The sequence below is a fragment of the Myotis daubentonii genome, chromosome 4 (assembly GCF_963259705.1).
Source record: "Myotis daubentonii chromosome 4, mMyoDau2.1, whole genome shotgun sequence".
NCBI classification, from domain to species: domain Eukaryota; kingdom Metazoa; phylum Chordata; class Mammalia; order Chiroptera; family Vespertilionidae; genus Myotis; species Myotis daubentonii.
In genome coordinates this window covers 85,417,237-85,440,949 of record NC_081843.1, presented here as the reverse complement: position 1 = coordinate 85,440,949, position 23,713 = coordinate 85,417,237, and the positions used below count along the sequence as shown (strand labels likewise).

General features: G+C 40.5%; 1 protein-coding gene across 4 annotated transcripts in view; it reads right to left on the bottom strand.

Annotated features, from left to right (window-relative positions):
• Positions 1-19,974: 19,974 nt before the first annotated feature.
• Positions 19,975-23,713, bottom strand: part of ELOVL7 (ELOVL fatty acid elongase 7) — a 76,768-nt gene continuing 73,029 nt past the window's right edge. For all 4 annotated transcript variants that reach the window (XM_059694576.1, XM_059694575.1, XM_059694578.1 and 1 more), the window contains one exon: positions 19,975-21,244. In XM_059694576.1, coding sequence (XP_059550559.1) covers positions 21,035-21,244 — 210 coding nt within the window. In that variant the 3' untranslated portion in view covers positions 19,975-21,034. The remainder of the gene's footprint in view (positions 21,245-23,713) is intronic.

The window sequence follows — 23,713 nt, the reverse complement described above, 5'->3', positions numbered from 1 at the left end:
GTTGCAACCAGCAAAATCTGGGACGTGGGAGGTTCTGTGAATGACCAGGTGTGTGCAACTGCAAGGAAAGGGGAGGGTGGAGGATGGAGGGAGAACCAGTAAGAGATTTAAGAGACAAATCAACTAATCACAGTGTGTGGACATTATTTGGAACATAATTCAACCAACTATAAAAATAACAAAAACTAAAAGCAACTAGACAATTGAAGTTATAATACTAAATAGATGTTTAAAGGTAAACAGAAATTAGAATTTAAAATTTTAATTGTATTTTAGTTATATTTTTAAAGACTCCTTAATGTTTTAGATCAGTGGTTTCAGAACTTCAGCATGCATCAAGGTCACCTGGAAGATTTCTTGAAACAGATTTCTGGGCTCCGCCCCCAGAGTTCCTAATTCTGCAGGATTTTATTGGGGACTGAGATTTCCCATTTCTAACAAGCTAGATGCTGGGTACATGAAGGGCCATATTACTATTCTACTTTTGTTATGTTAGAAACTTCTATTTTAGAAATATTTTAGGATAAGGAAAAAGAAATACTAGAAAAATCATTTGACAATATCCAACATCCATTCCTGACTAAAAAAATAAAATAAGCCCTGGCCGGTTTGCTTTAGTAGATAGAGCATTGGCCAGCAGACTGAAGGGTCCTGGGTTCGATTCCGGTCAGGGGCACATGCCTGGGTTGCGGGCTTGATCCCCAGTGGGGGGCTTGCAGGAGGCAGCCGATCAATGATTCTCTCTCATCATTGATATTTCTCTCTCCCTCTCTCTTCCTATCTGAAATCAATAAAAATATTTTTTAAAATAAATAAATAAAACCCTCAACAAATGGGAATAGAACTTCTTCAACCTTATACTAATAAGAATCTATTAAAATCCTACAGTTAACATCAGATGTGATGGCAAAGACTGAAAACTTTCTTCCCAAGATCAGCAACAAGGCAAGGATGTCTGCTTTCACCATTTCTATTTAACATTGTACTGGAGGTTTTGGCTACTGCAATGAGGCAGGAAGAGGAAATAAAAAGCATCCAGATTGGAAAGAATATGTTAGACTACCTTTATTTGCAGACAACTGCCATCTATGTAGAAAATCTTATGAAGTCTACAAAATAGCTACTAGAACTGATGCAAAATTTTACAATACTGTGGCCACAGAGAGGGACGGAGCAGGGTGGGGGCTGGATGGCCGTCGGGGCAAGCGCGCTCTTTCTCTTTATGCTCTACAGCCCTGAGGAGCTTTTCCCCTTCTGAGCCTGCACCCGATCAACCTGGAGGCCCCAGGTGGGTTGCCTTTCTCCCCTGACTGATGTTGGCACTGAATACTTGTTCCTCGGTTAATCATATTTCCACATGGGAAGACGTACCCTAAGCAACTATTTTCAAACTTGACTGTCACTTGGGGAACTTGAAAAACTACTGATGCCTGGGTTCCACTTCCACAGATTGTGATGTAATTGTTCTGGGTTATGGCCTGGGCAGAGGATCCCAGTGATTCCAAAGAGGTTCTAGTTTGAGAACCACTACCTTAGAGTAATGTATCTTGCCTTGTAACTTCTCTGAACAGTGAGTTTCAGAAGTGAAACTGGGCTCAGGCCCTAAGGCTTTTTTTGTGTGTGGGATTTGACTGCCTACAAAGTTTACCAAGTTTGTTTTACTACTCTGAGCCATAAATCCTATCTAATAAAAGAGAAAAATGGTAATTGGCGCACAACGATACCCTTTTCATTGGCTAATCAGGGCTATATGCAAATTAACTGCCAACTATGATTGGCAGTTAACTGCCAACAAGATGGCGGTTAATTTGCATATGTAGGCACAATGCAGGGAGGTGAAAGGGAAAGCAGGAAGAAGCCCCCTGCCACTGACAGTGATCAGAAACCCAGGGGGGAGCTAAGAGCTGGGGGGCAGGGCAAAGGCGGCCCTGGGGCCGCCTTTGCCCTGCCCCCCAGCCATGATCGGAGAATCAGGGCCTTTGCCGCCCTGGCCAGTGATAGCAGGAAGTAGGGGTGGAGCCAGCGATGGGAGCTGGGCACGGTCGAAGCTGGCAGTCCCGGGAGCTAGGTGTCCCTTGCCTGTGCCTAAAGCAGAGCCCACGATCGCGGGGCCGCTGCAGCTGCGGGTCCCCGCTGCCCGGGCCGGACACCTAGGCCAGAAGCGTTAGGCCTGGGCAGGGGCAGAGCCTGCAACCGCGGGGAGCTGGGGGTCCCCTGCCCAGGCTTGACACCTCTGCCAGAGGCCTCAGGCCTAGTCAAGGGGTCGATCCGGTGATTGGTGATCGGAGGGTGATGAGGGTCAACTCCTCTGGCCGAGGCATCAGGCCTGGGTGGGGGGCGGAGCCGGGGATTGGGGGGATATGATGGTCCCCTTGCCCAGGCCTGAAGCCTGGGTCAGAGGCATCAGGCTTGGGTGGGGGGTGGAGCAAGCGATCAGAGGGAGATGGGGGTCCCCTGCCCAGGCATGATTCCTGGGCCAGAGGCATCAGGCCTGGGCGGGGGCCAGAGCCAGTGATCAGGGGAAGATGGGGGTCCCCTGTCCAAGCCTGACACCTCTGGCGGAGGCGTCAGGCCTGGGCAAGGGGCCGATCAGGCGATCGGAGGGTGATGGGGGTCTATGCCTCTGGCGGAGGCGTCAGGCCTGGGCAAGGGGCCGATCAGGCGATCAGAAGGTGATGGGGGTCTATGCCTCTGGCGGAGGCGTCAGGCCTGGGCAAGGGGCCGATCAGGCGATCGGAGGGTGATGGGGGTCAACGCCTGAGGGCTCCCAGTATGTGAGAGGGGGCAGGCTGGGCTGAGGGACACTCCCCTCCCCACACACACACCCAGTGCACGAATTTCGTGCACCGGGCCCCTAGTTTTATAATAACAGGCCCTGTGGCAAGGGGCAGAGGGAACAGGAGGTGGGAGAAGCCTGTGGTTGTCCAGAAGTGACTTGAGCAAGTTAAATCTATTTAATTTAGGTATAAGGAAGTATCAGTGGCCCTGGCCAGATGGCTCAGTTGGTTAGAGCATTGTCCTGATAGGCCAGGGTTGCAGGTTTGATCCCCAGTCAAGGCACTTACAAGAATCAACAAGCCCACTTAGCCACTTATTCAACAGGCCTCAAGCCATCTCCTAATTACTTATCACCTCAATTTGTATTTGGAAAAATTTCTAACCTACAGAAAAGTTGAAAGAATAGTCCAAATACACCTATATGCCCTCCAAATACATTCATCAGTGGTTTCCATTGTGCTCCATTGCCATCTCTCTGTCTTGCACTCTCTCTTTGGGGGCTGAACAGAGGCTGAACCTCTATAGTTGAATAAGCGTCTCCTAAGAACAAGAGCAGTTTTCTACTTAACCATGATACCACTTTACTCCCAGGAAGTTTAACAAATCTACATTATTTAATATATGATCCATATTTATTTTTTTTAAGATATATTTTTATTGTTTTCAGAGGGGAAGGGAGAGGGAGAGAGAGATGGAAACATCAATGATGAGAATCATTGATCGGCTGCCTTCTGCATGCCCCCTACTGGGGATCAAGCCCACAACCCAGGTATGTGCCCTTGACCAGAATCAAACCTGGGACCCTTCAGTCCGCAGGCTGACACTCTATCCACTGAGCCAAACCAGCCAGGGCAATATATGATCCATATTTAAATTTCTCCAATTTACCACAAAACTTCCTTTGTACCTATTTTAATAACTGCACACTGCATAGTTGTCTTGTCTCTTTACTCTGCATAATCTAGAATGATCTCCCTCCTTTTTATGAGACACTGACAAATTTGAAAAGGCCAGACTGACTGTGTCATTGAATATGCTGTAATGATGCTTCTGGTTAGACTCATATTAAATACTAGAGGCCTGTTGCACGAAGAGATAGGCCTTCTCTTCTCCTGGCTGCCGGCACCAGTTTTCCTCCGGCACCCGGGACCCAGGCCTTCACTCCAGCCGGAGCCACCTTTAGCCTTCGCTGCTCCAGCTGGAGCCGCCTTCAGTCTTCGCTCCACCGCTTCGCGCCTATATATGCAAATTAACCGCCATCTTTGTTGGCGGTTAATTTGCATATCTCACTGATTAGCCAATGGGAGGTGTAGCGAAGGTATGGTCAATTACCATGTTTGTATATTATTAGATAAGATTTAGCAAGAATACTATGTTGATGGTCTTGTGTGCTTCCAATCATATCACGTCACAAAGAACTTGTTTGTCCCATTATCTCTGATGCTGAGTTTAATCAGTTGGTTAAGGTGGTACCCATCAGATTTCTTCATTTTCAGTGTATCTTTTTCTTTTATACTTAATAAATGATGTGGTACTATGAAAACATATGAATATCCCATTTCCCAACAGACTCATACCCAATAGTTTTTGCATCCATTATAATCTGTTATTATAATTGTGATTGCAAATAGGGATGTTTTAATTCTATCATTCATTCCACATTTTTTTGTTATTGTTAATCCTCATTTGAGGATATTTTTCCATTGATTTTTTTTTTTAATATATTTTATTGATTTTTTACAGAGAAGAAGGGAGAGAGATAGAGAGTCAGAAACATCGATGAGAGAGAAACATCGATCAGCTGCCTCCCGCACATCTCCCACTGGGGATATGCCCGCAACCCAGGTACATGCCCTTGACCGGAATCGAACCTGGGACCCTTCAGTCCGCAGGCCGACGCTCTATCCACTGAGCCAAACCGGTTTCGGCTTTTCCATTGATTTTTAAAGAGTGGAAGGGAGGGGGAGAGACAGAGAGGGAAAGTGGGAGAAACATTGATGTGAGAGAGACACATGGATTGGTTGCTTCCCGCACGTGCCCCAACCAGGGCTGGGGATCAGCCTACAACGGAGATATGTGCCCTTGATCAGAATCAAACCCAGAACCCTTCAGTCCACAGGCTGACGCTCTCCCCACTGAACCAAACTGGCTAGAGCCCTTCTACATTTTTTAACTGGCATTCTATGTAAAGAAGAGCTTCCCTCACCTTCACTCCACTTGCTGTGTTTTTTTGTTTGTTTGTTTGTTTGTTTTTAGTGTCATTATGGACTTATGAATCCTTTGTTTATTTAATGAACTACGACCCATTACTATTATTTGTCTTTATGAAAACAGCTCTTGTGTCCTTTCAGTATATCCCATTAGTCTTTAAGTAGTGTCTTTATTTCTATCACAAGAGGTTTCAAGCTCATCTTGTATAGTTCTTTCTCCAGATCTGAAGTCAACCATTTCTCCAAGGAGCCTTCATTCCTTTTCATTGGAAATGGTATTTCTCATACCATTTTTCTTCAGTTCTAGTTTTTATTTTTAACTTCCTGGCTTCTGCATCTATCTCCAAGATTTTTCCAAACTCAGGCAGGGGAAAAATAAGATGTTATGAATTAACCCTCCTACACCCCAACACCTGACCCAGTGTGTTACAGAACATACACCTTATCTTTTATATTGACCAATTTCTATATTGATTCAACAAATATTTTTTGAGTGAGGGCTTATTCTACACAGGGTTATACTAAGCACCCTAGATAAAATCTGAAGCAACATAAGCACAGTCGTGGCCTTCATGGAGCTTATAGTCTAGTGGGGAGAACAAAATGAACTAGATGATCATACAAATACTTAACTGAAAATACTGTATGTGCTCTAAAAACAGGCACACTGAGTTCTAGGCATACAGCAGAGAATCTGATATACCCTGGGTAGTTGTGAAGGCGTCCCTAAGATCTGAGACATGGATAGGAGTTATCAGTTCAAGGATAAGGGGTCTGTCTACGGCCATACCACCCTGAACGCGCCCGATCTCATCTGATCTCGGAAGGATAAAGGGTTTGTGTGTATGTTGGGGGCAGTGGTGGCGGCGGCAGAGGGCTAGGGACATAGTTGAACAGATTCCAGACAGAAGTAAAGAGAGGAACTTGGAATATTAGAGAAGCCAAAAAGAATGCTGAGGCCTTCATTCAGCCAAAAGCTAGGGAGAGGGGCTATTAGGGTAGCTGGAAGGCTGGGCAGATACTGACTCCATGGGGCCTTGAGAGCAAGTTAAAGCTTTTAGTTTTTATCATCCATATAACGGAAAGCTATCAAAAGGCTTAAACAGGAAAGAGGCTTCACTGGATCTGTATTTTAAAATTCATATTGGCCAATGCAGAAAAGATTGGCTGCAGCAAGGGTGCACGTTAGCATTCCAGGTGGAAGAAGGCTCTTTACTGCAGTGCACGCAGTGTTCTAGGGCAGAGGCTGTGAAATATCACTGTCACTTCCTGTCACCAAAGCGAGCACACACCCATTTTGTGGTTCTCTGAATATTTCTCTAGACAATGGGGAATCTAATGAATGGCCTCCACCCTAACTTAGCTCTCCCTAGCAGCCCTCACACTCTCTGCTTCCCTTTTTCCTTTTATACCCTTTTTTCTTTTCTACCCCGTAGGGAAATACAAAAATGAGAATGGAGTTCATAATAGGAGCTTAAGAACACAAAGGCACACAAAGTTAATAAACACATTTCAAAAGCCTTCAAAAGGAAGGTGTGAGTCTCTGGAGAAAGGGAAAGAAACGGCAAAGGAGCTGGAAATTTGGTCAGGTCTCTTGTGGCGAGGAGGCAAGGATGGGTGAGAGGTGAAGGGGGACCAGGGTCTGAGTGCTGAGCTTGCCTTCATCCTTGCTTACTCTGCAGATTTGCCCTTTTGCCAACATACAATGTGGCCTCACTAAAAACCTGGCCTGCCGCAGCCCTGGAAATGGTTGAAACAGCAGTGGCAATGGTGAATGCAGAGCAGGAAGGCCAGAGGTCTGTACTCAGGAGGGGCAGGTAAAGTGTCAGTAACATGGAGAATTTAGCGGTTATATCTGGAAGTGCCGAGTTACCTGAAAGATCCCTTATAACTATGTACAATCCGTACGCTATGTGGAAGTGTCTAACAGATTTTTTAAAGCTTCCCAACTCCTTTAACAATGCTGGCATAACTCTGACACCAAATCTAATAGACTTGGTGTCAGGTTACAAATTTAGGAAACATAAGGGAAAAGAGTAAGATGAGAGTTACCATCCTAACCATTTTCAAGTGTTCAGTTCAGCAGTGTTCAGTACATTCATATTCTTGTGCAACTAATACTCAGAACTCTTTTCATCATGCAAAACAGAAACTCTGTACTCGTTAAATAATACCTCCTCACTCCTCCCTTCCCCCTTCCCCCAGCCCCTGGCAACCACCCTTCTACTTTCTGTTTCTATGAATTTTACTACTCCAACTACCTCATATAAGTGAAATCATACAGGATTTGTCTTTTTATCCTATTTTATTTACCATAATGTCCTCAAGTGTCATCCATGTTGACCCATGTGTCAGAATTTCCTTCCTTTTCAAGGCTAAATAGGATTCCAATACGTGCAAATACCACATTGTTTATCCATTCATCCACTGATGGATATTTGGCCAGCTTCCACCTTTGGCTCATGTGAAGACTTCTATGTACAAATATCTCTTTAAGTCCCTGCTTTCTATTCTTTTGTGTATTTACCCAAAGGCAGAGTTGCTGGATTATATTGTAATTTTATTTTTAGTTTTTTGAGAAAACCATACTTTTCTTCATAGCAGCTGCACAAAGGTTTCAATTTCTCCAAATAACAATTTCGCCAACCCTTGTTATTGTGTTTGCTTTTTTATTTCAAACAGTAGCCATCCTAATGGGTGTGTGTTTAATTTTTTTACACTATAAAATACATATGTTTATTGTGGGAATTAAAGATATAGAAAAAATAAAAATAAATGAAAGGAAAAAGTAAACACAATGGAGAAATAAAAGTTTCTTCAATAAATTGTGTTGGAAAAACTGGACAGGCACATGCAAAAGAAGGAACTAGATCATTATCTTACACCATCACAATATTAACTCAGAATGGATAAAGACTTGAATGTAAGACTAAAACAATGAAACACATGGAAGAAAATATAGTCACTAAACTTCTGGACAATTGTCCCAGAGATATTTTTGCAAATTGGACTCTAAAGGCAGGAAGATCAAAAGCAAAAATAGATGAATGGGACTACATCAAACTAAAAGGCTTCTGTACAGCAAAAGAAAGCATCAACAAAACAAAAAGGCAACCAACCGAACAGGAGAAGATATTTTCAAATGACACTTCCAATACAAGTTTAATATCCAAAATATATACAGAACTCATGCAACCAAACAAAAAACCAACAATCTGATTTAAAAATGGGTAGAGGCTCTGAATAGGTAGTTTTCAAGGAGGACACACAGATGGCCCACAGACATAGAAAAAGATGTTCAACATGACTAGTTATTAGGAAAATGCAAATGAAAATCACAATGAGATATCACCTCATACCTGTTAGAATGGCTACTATCAAAAATAAGAAATAACAAATGTTGGCGAAAATGTGGAGAAAGGGGAACCCTCAGACACTGTTGGTGGGATTGTAAATTGGTGCAGCCACTATGGAAAATAGTACAGAGGTTTCTTAAAACCTTAAGAACAGAACAAGTATATGATCTAGCAATTCCTCTTATTTTCCTGAAAAATATAAAATCACTAATTTGTAAAGATATATGTACCACTATGGTCATTGAAACATTATTTACACTAACCAAGAAATGGCAACAGCCCTGAGCCCAGCTAAAATCAGCTCAACCAACCCACCATAAAACTGTTGTTGTAAACTACTGAAATTTTGAGGTTGACTATTATTACATAACATTATTTTTTAACAGTTACCTGAAACTTACAACAATACTAATAGATCTCTTTGGATGAAGAAACTATGGTAGATTTCATTTTCCATTTGTACTTTTAGTGTTTTCCACATTTTCTACGTCCAGCTTGTGTTATTTTTTAAATTGGGTGGGAAAGAATGAGGAGGGGGAAAACAATGTAAAGAATTAAGTTTCTTCTTCCTTTTTACTTAAACTATAGGCCCAGTGCACAAATTTGTGCACCAGTGGGATCCCTTGGCCTGGCCTGCGGGATAGGGTCGAAACCAGCTCTCCGACATCCCCTGAGAGGTCCTGGATTGCGAGAGGGCGCAGGCCAGGCCAAGGGACCCCATCAGTGCATGATTGGGGCCGGGGAAGGATGTGGGAGGTTGGCTAGCTGGGGCGGGACCGTGGGAGGGCCCCAGGGCATGTCCAGTCTGTCTTGCTCAGTCCCAATCAGCCGCACCCCAGCAGCAAGCTAACCTACCGGTCAGAGTGTCTGCCCCCTGGTGGTCAGTGCACATCATAGCGAGCGGTTGAGTGGCTTTAGCATATCATTAGCATATTACACTTCGATTGGTTGAAGGGACGACTGGACAACTGGAAACAGCATATTAGGCTTTTATTATATAGGATTTTAATGAAATTGTTTATTTTCCACAGTGCATGCATGGCTACAATCAATCAAGCACCGGGAGTTTTACATGGTAAACACTGTAAAAAGGAGGAGGACATCTTAACAACAAAATCTACACCTGCCTGTCTCAGTGCTCTTCTCCTTGCTAGCTTCCCTAATTAGGCAGAGGGAAGACCCTCCCTTTGTCCACTGCCTCTAAAAGCACAAACCACACATGTCTGCCTTATTCTAACAAACTTTTTTTCTTTAAAATAATTATAAAAATAAGAAAAGGGGAAACTGTGAGCATTCAATATGCTATTCAGTTACTAACTAATTAAAGGGAAAGAATTGAAACAATATTGAAGAATTCCACCATCTCTCTACATGTAAGTCCAGGTAATGCTCTGCCCTTTTTCTTACTTCATGCATCAGGTAAAAGTTATTTAAATCTGCAGTCCATATCATTTTCCATATTAGCCCAGATTGTCTTATGTTTGCCAACTGGGTATGTACAGCCATAAAAACATATCCCCTACAAGGACGCATTTGAAAAAAATTAATGTATCAGAGAGCACTCTATAATCTGATGTTACAGATATGTTTTAGACTAGCAGCTTTCATTCTTCAATTTTACAATCCTTGTGAGTTAGAGACAGGACTTTTTATTAAAAGTTCAGAGCCAAGTAACTAGAAGTACTTAAATTTATGTATATTGTTTATTCAATAACAATATCTAAAGTTTCTTATTCCTTTTGTGTGGGAGAAAAATGAATGCTGTTTATTGTTTATTTCACCCTGCTGAAGACAAAGACGGTGGGGCGGGGGTGGGAGGGAGCAGAACAACACATTAGGTAGACTATTCTTATATGATTTTAAAGGGAATCAGCTTCCTTCCAAAAATTAGTTTTTTAAAAATAGAACCTGATAAGTTGGATTAAAGACACTAACGGTTTAAAGAATAATATGCTTTACATAAAAATTATTTCTAGCCCTAACTGGTTTGGCTCAGTGGATAGAGCATCAGCCTGTTGACTGAAAGGTCCCAGGTTCGATTCTGGTCAAGGGCATGTACCTTGGTTGTAGGCACATCTCCAGTAGGAAGTGTGCAGGAGGCAGCTGATTGATGTTTCTAACTCTCTATCCCTCTCCCTTCCTCTCTGTAAAAAATCAATAAGATATATTTAAAAAATTATTTCTAGCAACTTAAAAATCTTTGCTTCTGGATGTATAAATTCTCAAAAGGGTAAAATACTGTATTTACTAACAAAAATTATCTTTTTCCTTTTATTTTCTCATTTTAAAAAGAGAAGGTAAAATTTATCTAAGCCAAAACCACAATGAGATACAATCTCACACCTGTTAGGATGACTATTCTCAACAAGACAAAAGATAAATGTTGACAAGGATGTGGAGAAAAGGGAACCCTTGTACATTGTTGGTAGAAATGGAAATTAGTACAGCCATTATGGAAAACAGTATGGAGACTCCTCAAAAAACTAAAAAAATAGAATTGCCATATAACCTAGCAATCCTACTTCTGGATATATATTCAAAGGAAACAAAATCAGTATCTCAAAGAGTCTGCCCTCCCATGTTCATTGTAGCACTATTCACAGTAGCCAAGATATAGAAACAACCCATTGATGGATGAATGGATAAAGAAAAGGGTTTGAGCAAAAAGGAGAAAAGAAAAAAGAGAAAGAGAGAACTCCTGGGCACGGAAAACAGTGTGGTGATTGCGGAGAGTGAGAGGGAGTGGGTGGAGGTGGAGGTGGAAGAGGGCACAGAGAGGATAAATGGTGATGGAAAAAGTAAATTTAATTTAAAAAAGAAAATATGGTGTGTGTATATATTAAATTAAATACTATTCAGCCTTAAAAAAAGAAGGAAATCCTGTCATTAGTGACAACCTAAATAAACCTGGAGGACATTATTGTAAGTGAAATAAGCCAGGCTCAGAAAAACAAATACTGTATGAGCTCACTTATATGTGGAATATAGAATGTCAAACTCATAGAAGCAGAGGTATCAGTGGTTGCCAGAAATGGGATTGGGGGAGAGGAGGGGAAAATGTGGAGATATTGGTCAAAGGGTACACAATTTCAGTTATACAAGATGAATATATTCTGGAGATCTAATGTACAGCGTGGTGACTATAGTTAACAATACTTTATTGTATAGCTATGTTAATTAGATGATTGATTTCGGTGGTAATTTCACAATGTGTATAAAACATCAAGTTGCACACTTAAAATATATACAATGTCTATTTGTTACTTATACCTTAGTAAAGCTGAAAAAAGAAGAAAAAATATGTAAGCATACAACAATGAATTAGGCAAATATAAAGTTAATTGTGTAACAGGTCCACACCCTGAAATGTTAAAGCCTATTAAGAAATGACAACAAAGACTCCTGTATAAAAATGACAATGTGATTGTGAATCACAGATGATAAAAGTGGTAGTAATATGTAGTTGGGAGATTTATCTGTCCCACCCTCAGGTGGAAGACCAAGAAGAGCCTGCATAATCAGTCCAAGGAAGTCAGAAGTAGCCCAGAAGGAAGAAATTGGCACAGTTATCGAAGTAGAGAAGGAGTCCACTGGATGTGAAAGACAATCACACATATCACTACCACCACCACCACCACCATCCAGCAGCAACAAATGCTCCCTTCCCTCCTGTAGTCAGGGACAAGAAATTAGATGCTACTCCTTTAAGGTAGGGCTTTGATTTGACTAGGACAAAATATATTGCAGTTTTATGCAAAAGTGCTCTCCAGTGGCAGAAGTAAATAATGACAAAGGGAATGTGTTTTAAATGAGGAATTGCATGACAGGCTGCTTTGCCTGTAGGTATAAAACTGGTACATATTCTTAAAATCACAGGTTTAAATTTTCTCTCTTGGCAACTGTGATTACACTTCAGTGGGTAGGGGAATTGTGAAAACCATTTATCTTGATTCACTTTGCAAAATGGTACAAGGAAGAAAACTTGAAAGTTATACAGTACACACATGGGGAAAATATATGGATAAAAGATACCATAATGTAAGCAATCAGTCCACATGACACCACAGGGCTATCAAGGAACAGAAACCGGAACGACACTGCAAAGAGCTCTGAGGCAGTCCTCGGGTTGCATGCTGATTCAAAGGCCTCACAAAGATGTGAGACCCCGGGAAGTTTATTTCACTACAATGGAAAGAGGAGACACAGCTCTTTGAGGGTGTAATTTTGTCTCTATATGTCAGGTAGAATTCTTAGTTCACAAACTCATAACTCCAAGAAATAGAACTTCTTCCATTTTTTAACAATCCAACTTAATTTCTAACCTTGACATGTATTCTTACTGGTTTGCTATTTTTAAAATATATATTTTTATTGATTTCAGAGAGGAAGAGAGAGCTAGAAACATCAATGATGAGAATCATTGATCAGCTGCCTTCTGCATGCCTCCTACTGGGGATCAAGCCTGCAACCCCGGCATGTGCCCTTGACTAGAATCGAACCTGGGACCCTTCAGTCCGTAGGCTGATGCTCTATCCACTGAGCCAAACCAGGTACGGCAAGGCCCAGAAATCTCTACCCGGCTCTCTCTGGCCCTGTCTGACCAGATAGTGTCTCCAGACAAACTATCAGAGAGAAGGTGAAAGTCCCCTGCTCTCAGGAACCCAAAGGTATCTCTCAGTCTCTTGAGATCCATTCTTACCAGTCCCTAGAGAATTAAAATATATCCACTCCCCTGAGAGTAAATGTAATCCACAATCTTTCTGAGGGGAATATATTGTACACATATATTATTTACTATCACAGAAGAGGTTTGGGCAGCACCCCATAATCAAACACATTCATATTTCTAGAGCAAATCAGGATGAATAAAAAGACAAATAGCCTCTCAGTGCCCAAGTCAGGTTTGGCTATCAAATAAGTGTGCTGCAAACTTACAAATGTTGGGTTCCAGGGCCTTTTGGATTTTGTAATCACATGGAAAGATGGTGGATCTACAGTTGAATCTGAATCAGTTAGATAGGATATGATGTAACTCCACTGTAGTGCAATAGAAATTCAAAAGAGGAAGACACTGCTAAGGGATAATAAGATCTGTAAAGATTTCATGGAGGAGAACACACTGAACAAAGTCTGGAGAGTGTATAGAAATATGTAAAGATTAGAAAATAAAAGGCATCCTATATGAGGAATAAGAAAAAAAATAAAAAATAAATCAATATTAAACATCATTTTTCATGAGAAAAACACAAATTAAAACAATAATGAGATAATACTATATACCTCTTAGAATGTCTAAAATCCAAAAAACTAAAAATATCAAATTGTGGTGAGAATGTGGAGCAATTGGAACTCTCATTCATTGCTGGTGGGACTGCAAAACGGTACAGCCACTTTGGAAGACATTTTGGCATTTTTCTTATGAAGTTAAACATGTCTTACTATACAACCCAGCAATTGTGTTCCTACATATTTACCCACATGACTTTAAACTTATATCCACACAAAAACCAGCATGTGAATGTTTATAGCAGCTTTACTCAATCACCCCCAAACTGGAAGGAACCAAGATGTCCTTCAATAGGCAAATGGATAAAGAAAAATTAAATATGACTGAGCAATAAAAAGAAATAAGCTATCAAGCCATACAAAGACATGGAGGAATCTTAAATACATATTTATAAGTGGACCTATCTAATATAAAAAGGCTACATACTATATGATTACATTTATATGACATTCTGGAAAAGGCAAATCTATAGAGATGGCAGACAGAACAGTGGATGCCAGGAGTTCAGGCTAGGAAAGGTTTGTACCTGTGAAGCACAGAGAATTTTTAGGGCATTGAAACTGTTCCATATAATACTGTTGGATATATGACACCATGCATTTGTCAAAACTCAAAGAGCTTTATAGCTCAGAGAGTGAACCTTAAAGGATGCCAAAAGTTTTGAATCATTTAGCAAGTGAGGGGGTCCAGGATGAAATGTAGAATGTGACAAAAGAATCTGTGTTACAAATACTGTGTATGAAACAACGTCATTGAAGAAGATGAGGGAGAAAGACACTAACTTAATTCTGGAAGTAAGAGAAGTCTGTATATGGAAGACAAAAGGAAATGTAGTTGACAAAGTGAGGTATGGGCTAACAAGTCTGAAACCACTATACATGCATACTAGACTTGAACTATTAAGTAAATAGATAGCAGATGTTGGGAGCCAGGTTTCTCAATGTTGGAGTTATAGACAAGCAAGAGGCAAAGGTGCTAGAACAATCCATGAGGTAATGGATTACATTTGGAGATATCAATATGAACTCGTTTATCTTAATAAGATATAGTTACATATAGAAATACTAGAGGCCTGGTGCACGAATTCGTGCATGGGTGGGGTCCTCCCGCCCCGGCAATAGGGGCCGTCTCCCCCAGTCCCACTCGGGGCCAATTGGGGCTGGCTGGCCGGTAGGAGGGACCGTGGGAGGCTGGCTGGCTAGGGGGAGGGACCACAGGAGGTTGGCTGGCCAGGGAGAGGGACTGTGAGAGGTTAGCCTGCCGCAGGAGGTTTGCAGTGGGAGCGCACTAACTGCCAGGGGACAGCTTCTGTGTTGAGCATCTGCTCCCTAGTGGTCAGTGCACATCATAGCTACCAGTTGCCCAGTTGTAATGGTCGCTTAGGCTTTTATATATATAGATTTAGATATGTGTTTATACTCTGGTTATTATATACACATCTTCCCGGCTGTCAGCCGAGAGGGCCCAGAGCAATGATACTCCAGTAGAAATTAGCACACCTAGTTCCAGCTCTTGGTTTCCAATACCATTCTCTAACCAAAGGAGCCAGGGCCCCTAGGTGATTTGACTGATTCTAGGATTAGGGCAGAAAATATGTAAGATGAGCAGGAAACATCTTGTAGTGCCAGAAAGTAAGTGGGGATATGTCAAAGTGACACAGGAACACCTCCTAATGGAGACAGACAAATGTGAGCAATGAAGTAAGTAAAGCTGTATTGGATTATAACCCAAAGTATAAAATAGGTATTCATGAGTCCATACTAATATAAATAATATATGTGATTAAATACTAGAATAGGCAACTTACCTATGCAGAAGAATTCAAAATAATTTATGCAGATACTTTGCCCTCAGAGGGTATCCTTAAGTGTATCTATACACAGTTCTTCCCTCCCAAAGAATAAAGGAGGGGGGAAAAGAGTAACATTACCTCAACCAGGTGAGCAAGGTTAACATCAACAGTGCAAAGTCATATTGATAGCGTGTAACTTTGATATGATACTCTTGATGAGAATACTTTACCTCTATTGTCTCCCTCCTAAAACTAATCTATAATAATAAAAACATAATATGCTAATTAGACAGGACAGCTGAACGACCTTCCAGATGTCCTTCTGGACGAAGCCGCGGTGGCGGGGGCCAAGGCAGAGGCGGTTGGGGGCAATCAGGCAGGCAAGCGGTTAGGGGTGATCAGGCAGGCAGGAGAGTGGTTAGGGGTGATCAGGCAGGTGGGTGAGTGGTTAGGGGTGATCACGCAGGCAGGAGAGTGATTAGGGGTGATCAGGCAGGTGGGTGAGTAGTTAGGGGTGATCAGGCAGGCAGGAGAGTGGTTAGGGGCCATCAGGCAGGCGGGCAAGTGGTTAGGGGTGATCAGGCAGGTGGGTGAGTGGTTAGGGGTGATCAGGCAGGTTGATGAGTGGTTAGGGGTGATCAGGCAGGCGGGAGAGTGGTTAGGGGTGATCAGGCAGGTGGGTGAGTGGTTAGGGGTGATCAGGCAGGCAGGCAGGCAAGCAGTTAGGAGCCAGTGGTCCTGGATTGCGAAAGGGTGCAGACCGAGTTCCCCCATTGACCCCCCACATCCCCATTGACAAATTTCATGCACCGGGCCTCTAGTCTAAGCATAAGAAATTCCAGTTGAGAGACATTCCACTCCTGTAATATGCCAGCCATTGTTCTTCTACATACTGGCAGTGAACATAACAACCCACAATGTCTATGCTTGAGGACAAGGGTACCTTCCTTTCTTTTTTTCTTTTTTAATTTTGAGAGTACGTCTATTAAAGCTAGGGACAGTGGAACAAGGAAGGGCTTAGGATAGAAGAAGCAACAGGAGAGAGACTAGGAGGGGCTGCTTTGGCTCTCTAGAAACATTATGGGAAAGAAGTGAGCCACGGTGGGGCTGCTGTCAGCTCACTGGAAAGTCAGAAAAAAGGGGGCCCTTGGGGACAGGGTCAGGGGGTTAGCCCAGGACAAGCTGCTGCTACCCATTGCTTCCCTGGTTGCGAGTCTCATGGGGTCCCTTAGAGTTTAGGAGATGCAGGCCTGTGGGGGAAGAAGAGGGAGAAGGTAAAAGCACAGGTACCCCCCGGGTACCTTGCTTTCTAATAAGGAAGACTGTCAATATACAATATAAATAACAACTAAATCCGTCGTCTACCATGTTACAAGGTAGGAAGTGCTGAAGGGAAGAAAGAAATAACAAGGTAAAGAGAGATCAAGATACAGGTTGTGATGGTAAACATGGCATCATTGAGAAAGTAACGTCTGAAGGAAGCAAGGACTGAAGGAAGTGAGGGGTGTAGCCCAGCAGTTACTTGGGAAGGAGTCCCGTAAGCAGAGGCAAAAGCTAAACCAAGGGCCCTAAGATAAGAAAATGCTTAGCATGGTCCAGTGGACCCAAGGAGGCCAGTGTGAGTGGAGCAGAGGGAGCCAAGGGTGGCGTCACAGGGGAGGACACGGGTGCTATGGCAGGTGGGAGACAGCCTAGTAGACCACTGTAGAAACTCTGGCTCTTTCTTATTTGGGTGAAATTAGATGCTACTGAAGGCTTCTGAGTAAGACTGACATGATTTAATTTACATTTGAATGTGACCTAGACTGCATTGTAAGAAGGTGAGGGTAGAAGCAGTGAGTCGGATAGGAAACTAATCCAGAAATGGAGGCATGCCATAAGCAGGGCCCAGTAGTCAGATTTTGTTTACGTTTAAGGTGGAGCCTTAAAATAAACTTATTTATCTTTGCCTTCAGTGTCTCATGCCGACCCCAAACCCCATCCCACCCCACTAGAGGAGTCCTCTTAAGGTACCACTTCAATCACCCCTCTTCTCTCACAAACCACCGAACACTCCCACTGCCTGGAGAATCAACCCAGTTTCTGCAGCTACAGGTACCAGAGGTCAGAGCCCGCGTCCCTTTCTGGCCTCATTTCTCTGTAGCACCTACAGGAAACCTCACTTTGATTTGGTTCATTGGCAATTCCCTCAAGTTTTCTAATACTTTTCTTCCCCTGGCCCATGCTTTGTTATTTCCTTTTACTTCACACACCTTGCCCATTAACCCACCACCCATTTTGAAATTCTGTACACCTTAAACGCAGAACTCAAAGTCAAATTCCTTCATAGAGCCTTCCCTGCTTGCCAAGTGACAGGATTTTCACTCAGATGGTAACTATCACATACTGGCCTGTAACATAATTTCTTCTACCAGTCATCCTCTAAGCTCCAGGAGGCCCTAACTATGTCACAGATATCTATATCACTAATGTCTGAACATAGCACGTATACAACAAATGTGTAAAATACTTTGGTTAAATGAATATTCAGGTTAAAAAGCACCGACCCATGCAAACATATGCAGTTAGAATCCAAATGAAAGATACACACACACACACACACACTTAATACAACAAATATAATGCACACACATACACATACATGTAACATCACAAATTTATGATAATACATACACACACACACACACACACACACACAATCAAAACTTTGACAATAGCCAGTTTTCCAGTCTTTACAAAAAAGAAAAAATAAGCGTTAATATGAAGAAATATAACTCATAACCTTATAATTTAGGTAACAATGTAGTCTACTCAATTAAGAATTCTATTAAATTAAGACTGGAAAATTGCAATGTCCCTTATATATTTAATATTTTTAAATTTCTATTTATTTACAATATTCTCAAGGATTCATAGAGCCCCTTATGTCATAAACCAGATTATGTAACTGGGCTCTTTATTTGTTAGGTAAGCAAATCCAAAGGCAATAAAATACTGAAAAGCGGGATGAAACCCCAATAGGAACTCTCTGTAACCCACAAAGCCCTTTAATACAAAACACTGGCTGTGCAAATTCTGCATCCAGAGGATGCATTTTTATCTGCCAGTGTTTACACGGAGGATGCTTCTGCCAGCTGTGATTTCTTTTCATGTAACATAATTCCTTTGATTTGTATAATTTAGAATGTGTTTCCATCACATGTTACTGTGAGCTGGTAGGCACCTCAAACATTTCAAAAACTACAGGGTGATTAAGAGCGGTCGTACAATGCAAGTCAGAAAGGATGCAGGGAAAGAAATCAAACTCTCCTGTTTTATCTTCTTTTATTTTTGCTTGCGTTTGGTCTTTACCCTACTGGGGTCTTTGGCAATTGTGTGTATGTATATAACAGCACTTACCATGCCTTCTTATTTAGCACAAGTTGGATTTGAAGAGCCAAAATAAGAAAATACTTAAAGAATCCTGAGACTCTGAGAGAAGTAAATTAAATCTGTTATTTCTTTTAGCTCTGCTCTTCTGTTCTTTATTCTTTATTTTTAAAAATATTAATTTTCCCCCATTTTCAACCCTCATCTTCTCACATTGTGAGCAAGTGAAGTCATTAAGGGTCACTAAAGGCACATAACTTTATGTACCGGGTAAGTGTGAAAAGGCCATGGTATAGATTAACAGACTGGGGGAAGACACAGAACTATAGGAGCTTACAGTGAGTAAACACTCAGACTTTGCTGTACAGTAAGTATCACTGTGTGTTACACAATAACTGAGGCCCTTAAGTACTAGTTGTTTGCAGCGGTTGCCAACCTTTCGTACCTCACAGACCACAGTGGTCCATGGACCACTGGTTTGCAACCACTGCTCCAATGGTTTCCTTAAACCAGCGGTCGCCAACCTTTCAGACCTCATGGAACACCAGTGGTCCATGGACCACCAGTTGGCTACCGCTGGCTTAAAGTAATAAAAGCATAGGCTGTCCTTCAAAAATTGAGTATAAATATAATGGGAACAAACAATCTATAAGGAAAATTTTTAAATGTCCAAATATTTGTGTTTCTTGGGCAAAAATCTACTGTTCAAGAATAAGAGAATTTTAGAAAGTAGCAATTTTAAAGAAATGAAACATTGCAAAATGAATTTTAGTCCTTCATTATATAATTTATAAGTTTAAAAAATGCAGGCTGTTAATAAATCTAGAAAATATTTTTTCATGCAGTATATCCATAACAATACCTATTATGTAGTCTCTCTCTATTGAGAGAAACACTCATATAACTAAATCTTCCCTGGATAATCTCTATATCACCATTTGCCTCCAATTGCTTCATAAGCCATTCTAACACATCTCTGGAAACTGTGATGGGTAGTCTAAAAGGGTACCTGCAATATATTAATGACATGAACATTTCCATATCTGATCAATATATATTTAACCAAGATAATCTTTTAAACGATGACCATATAAGAAAGTGACATTATGATACAACAGACAACAGATTTTTCCCAGTAAACTATACAGTACTTTTTCTTTTCTTTTTAAACATTTAATCACCTTTATTTATTTATTTTTTGTTTGTTTTTGTTAAACCTCAGCAGAGGATATTTTTCCATTGATTTTTAAATGGAAGAGAGAGGAAAGACAGAGAAAAACATCGATGTGAAAGAAACACATGGATTGGTTGCCTCCTGCAGGAGCCCTGACCAGGGCCCAGGCAGGGGAGGATCCTGCAACCAAGGTACACACCCTTGACCGGAATTAAACCTGGGAGTCGCTGATGCTCTATCCACTGAGCCAAACTGGCTAGGGCTATACAGTACTTTTTCCATTGACAAATTCACCTCTTTCCAGAAACATACAAAGACAGTTGAAAGACAGTTATAGCAGAGTGTTCATTAAACCATCAGAAAAAATCACCTGTTTTCAAAATATTAACTTAACCTTAGTATTAAGTGCCTCAATGTGTTCCTTGAAAGGAGTGTTACTTCTAAACACTTCATATGACAAAAGGTTGTGATAAAGTCTTATCAGCAAAACTGGTGGCAGCTACTCAGGAGATCCATTAAAAACTATTGTTAGTGATTTTTAAATGACAACTTACCCAACATTCACTTAATGTTCATTTTGTTAGTTCTTTAGAATGGGAATTTAACTCTAGAATAAACATAATGTCTTCTGAGTATAGTCACCAAGCTACGACGCCAAAGCCCAGAGTTAGAGGTGTTCAGACCTGGCAGAAGGAATCCACTGTACAGCATGGATCTCTGTCTGTACTCAAAATACCTAGTGATATTTCTCATTTACACTGAACTTCTTTGAAAAGTACTGTACTGTTTCACATGATCCTTTTAGTGTAACAAAATGTATTAACTAAAACCTTTAGATGAGGTTTAAAAGCAGCTGAAAAACGGGCTGCTTTAGGCTCTAATTATCAGAAGACTCTGTTATCTGGGAGTATAGGCTCTCAAATATCAGAAACCCCAATAACTTATCATAAAAATACAAGCTCTTGCTTTTGAAAAATATACAAAATGCACTGCACATGGAAATATCTCGTGATTGTCAAGGAAGACAAGATATCAGTCTCATTCATAGATTCATGTTGTACTTGAATTTCAGTGATCTTTGTTTTTGCAGATTCCATTTTTCACAGTTTTGGGCAGCCTCTGACCTTTGGTGTAAGCACGGTACCAAAAATGGAGAAAGAGCAGCAGAAAGATGCACCCATAACTCATAATGATGTACAGAAAGACTGGAAACTGGTACTTGCAATCCTCCATGAAAAAGAATTGGCCTATGTGGATGGTGACAATAATGAACTGGACCTAACAGATGAAAGAATGAAAAATATTGTTCAGATATGCAGAGTCAAAATGGAGCAATTATTTAATGCATTCTTTGCTACTTATGTTTAAACACTCTCCAACCACCTCCAAGCTACTGTTGGCTAGGGAATTTTATCTTTCAATCTGGCCTCCATGGGGAGTGATAGTGGGTGGAACAGTGTTAAAATCCAGATGGGAATTGGAACCACTATTCAGTCCCACCAAACGGCACAACTCCAGAGGACCTATGCAAAGTGCCTGTTGCTGGGCAAAGCAGCCGCCCTTTCCTACTCAGAGAACCAACAGGGCAAGTGTTCTGCAAGTCTTTGACATGAGTCTTTGATTGATGAAATGCACATGGGACCACTACCTTATGGCCTGAGATTTCAGATAGTTTCAATTTCAAATAATTTGTTGTTAGACTAGGTATTTCAATTCTGGGGAGATAAAAACAATCTAATTAGAGCCCCACAAATTTTATAGGCACCAAGGCATGTCTGATTCCTCATATCTGCCATCTGTCCTCTACTGTTAGAGATAAAAATATATACTGTTTGCCAGAGACTCTGAGAGGAGTGAGACAGTTTTAGGGACCTTCTTAGTGATGCCCAAAGACTCTGTGTTCCAGGGCATTCTACATAGTCTTAAGAAGGACCCTTAATATATCCAGATTTTTTGGATATATTTTCCCCCTTACTAAAAGGCAACATGCGTTGTGTGGAAATTTTAGAAAAGTGAAAATCTATAAATAAAAATAAATAACAATTCATCCAGTTATCACTGCAGTTAAGATTTTCACATAGTTTCTTTTATAATCATCATCAACTTTCTTTGCATTATGTTAAGAAATTTCTATGACTTTACTGTGCAGTAGCTAGAGTTATTCCTCTCATTTTGCAGAGAAAGAAATGAAACCTTAGAAAGCCTAAGCAATATCCGCCACATTCTATGCAGATGCGATTGTGTATACCTGATAAATATGGAATAATACTGAACAAAAATCTATTCTTCTTTCTATGTAAGTATTTTACCACATTGCTAAAAAGTCTTTACAACATTTAAGAGTATGTTAAGTGAAAAAAAGCCTAATACAAAATATTACATGCAGTATAATACAAATCATGCAAACGGTATAAACATATAAGCATAGAGGAAAAAAGCTAGATGAGAATAAAATAAAATATCAGCTCTGATTTTCCCTGAGTGGTGAAATTATACATATTTTTTCTCTTTGCTTACTTTGTTCTTACTTCTCTGCAATGAGCATATGTTATTTTAAAATCAGAAAGTATACTTAAAAAAAGTAATTGTGAATAATTTTTATGACTTCATAATACTCCAAAGTAGGAGTTAAAATAATGTATTGCACTATTTCCTTAGGATTGGTTCTTTAGGGTGTTGCCAATTTAAAATACAATAAACAATTCTGCAAGGATATACTCTGATATTGATTTAACATCCTTACAGACTAAAATATCAGTCTCTCGCCTGGGAGAACACATTATATAAATATGCTGAATTTCATTTAACAAGTTGTAGGATTTTAATAGAAACTGAATTTCAACAGGCTATATACACCTAAATTCACACTTTCTCTTTAGTGTTACTGGCAGAATATAACAATACATTATTATAGACTATAAATCTGGAAACATGAGGATCATAGAATTTTTCTTTTAATAGAAGATAAAATGTAAAAACAATCAGCATCTCAACCTATGGTCACTCTTCAAAAAAATTGTATGCCATATATTTTTAGGATTAATGCTTGGAAAGCCTTATTAGCTCTAAATTGAGTACCTCTGCAATTCTGAACTTGAGGACAGTGCACTAATGTGTGTTATGGGGGGGGGGGGACGCTTAAAGAGAAAGAAATTGTAAATAATTTTCATGACTTTGTAATATTCCAGTGTAGAAATGAAAATAATTTATTTCACCATTTCCTATGTTTGGTTATTTAGGGTGCTGTCAATTGTGTGTGTGTGTGTGTGTGTGTGTGTGTGTGTGTGTGTGTGTGTATTATAGCACCACTGTAGACCTTTAATCCTCACAGTACTTTTCCTAGTTGGAGGAAAATAGACTTAGAAACATGAGGACTAGATAGGCCAGCACACAGGAAGGCTCATGATTTCCTCAAAGGTATACCCCATCAAGATCATTTAGATCTAGAATATGAAATTTCTAATTTAATATTATGCCTACTGAGGTTCATATAACTTGGAGATTACTGTGATCATAAATATGTATTTTATATAAATACACAAAATAGTATAAAGATGGTATATGGATACACATTTTGATTTAATTGTCTACGCCTCTTGATTACCAAATATGCTTTGTTGTCAATAACGTTCCTGACAACAGTTCAAATAAGCTAGAAAGGATAATCATGTGATACCACATAGAGGCCAGACACTTCATATGCCTATTGTTTTGTAAACTTTGTTCTTTGTTTAGTTAATATCCTAA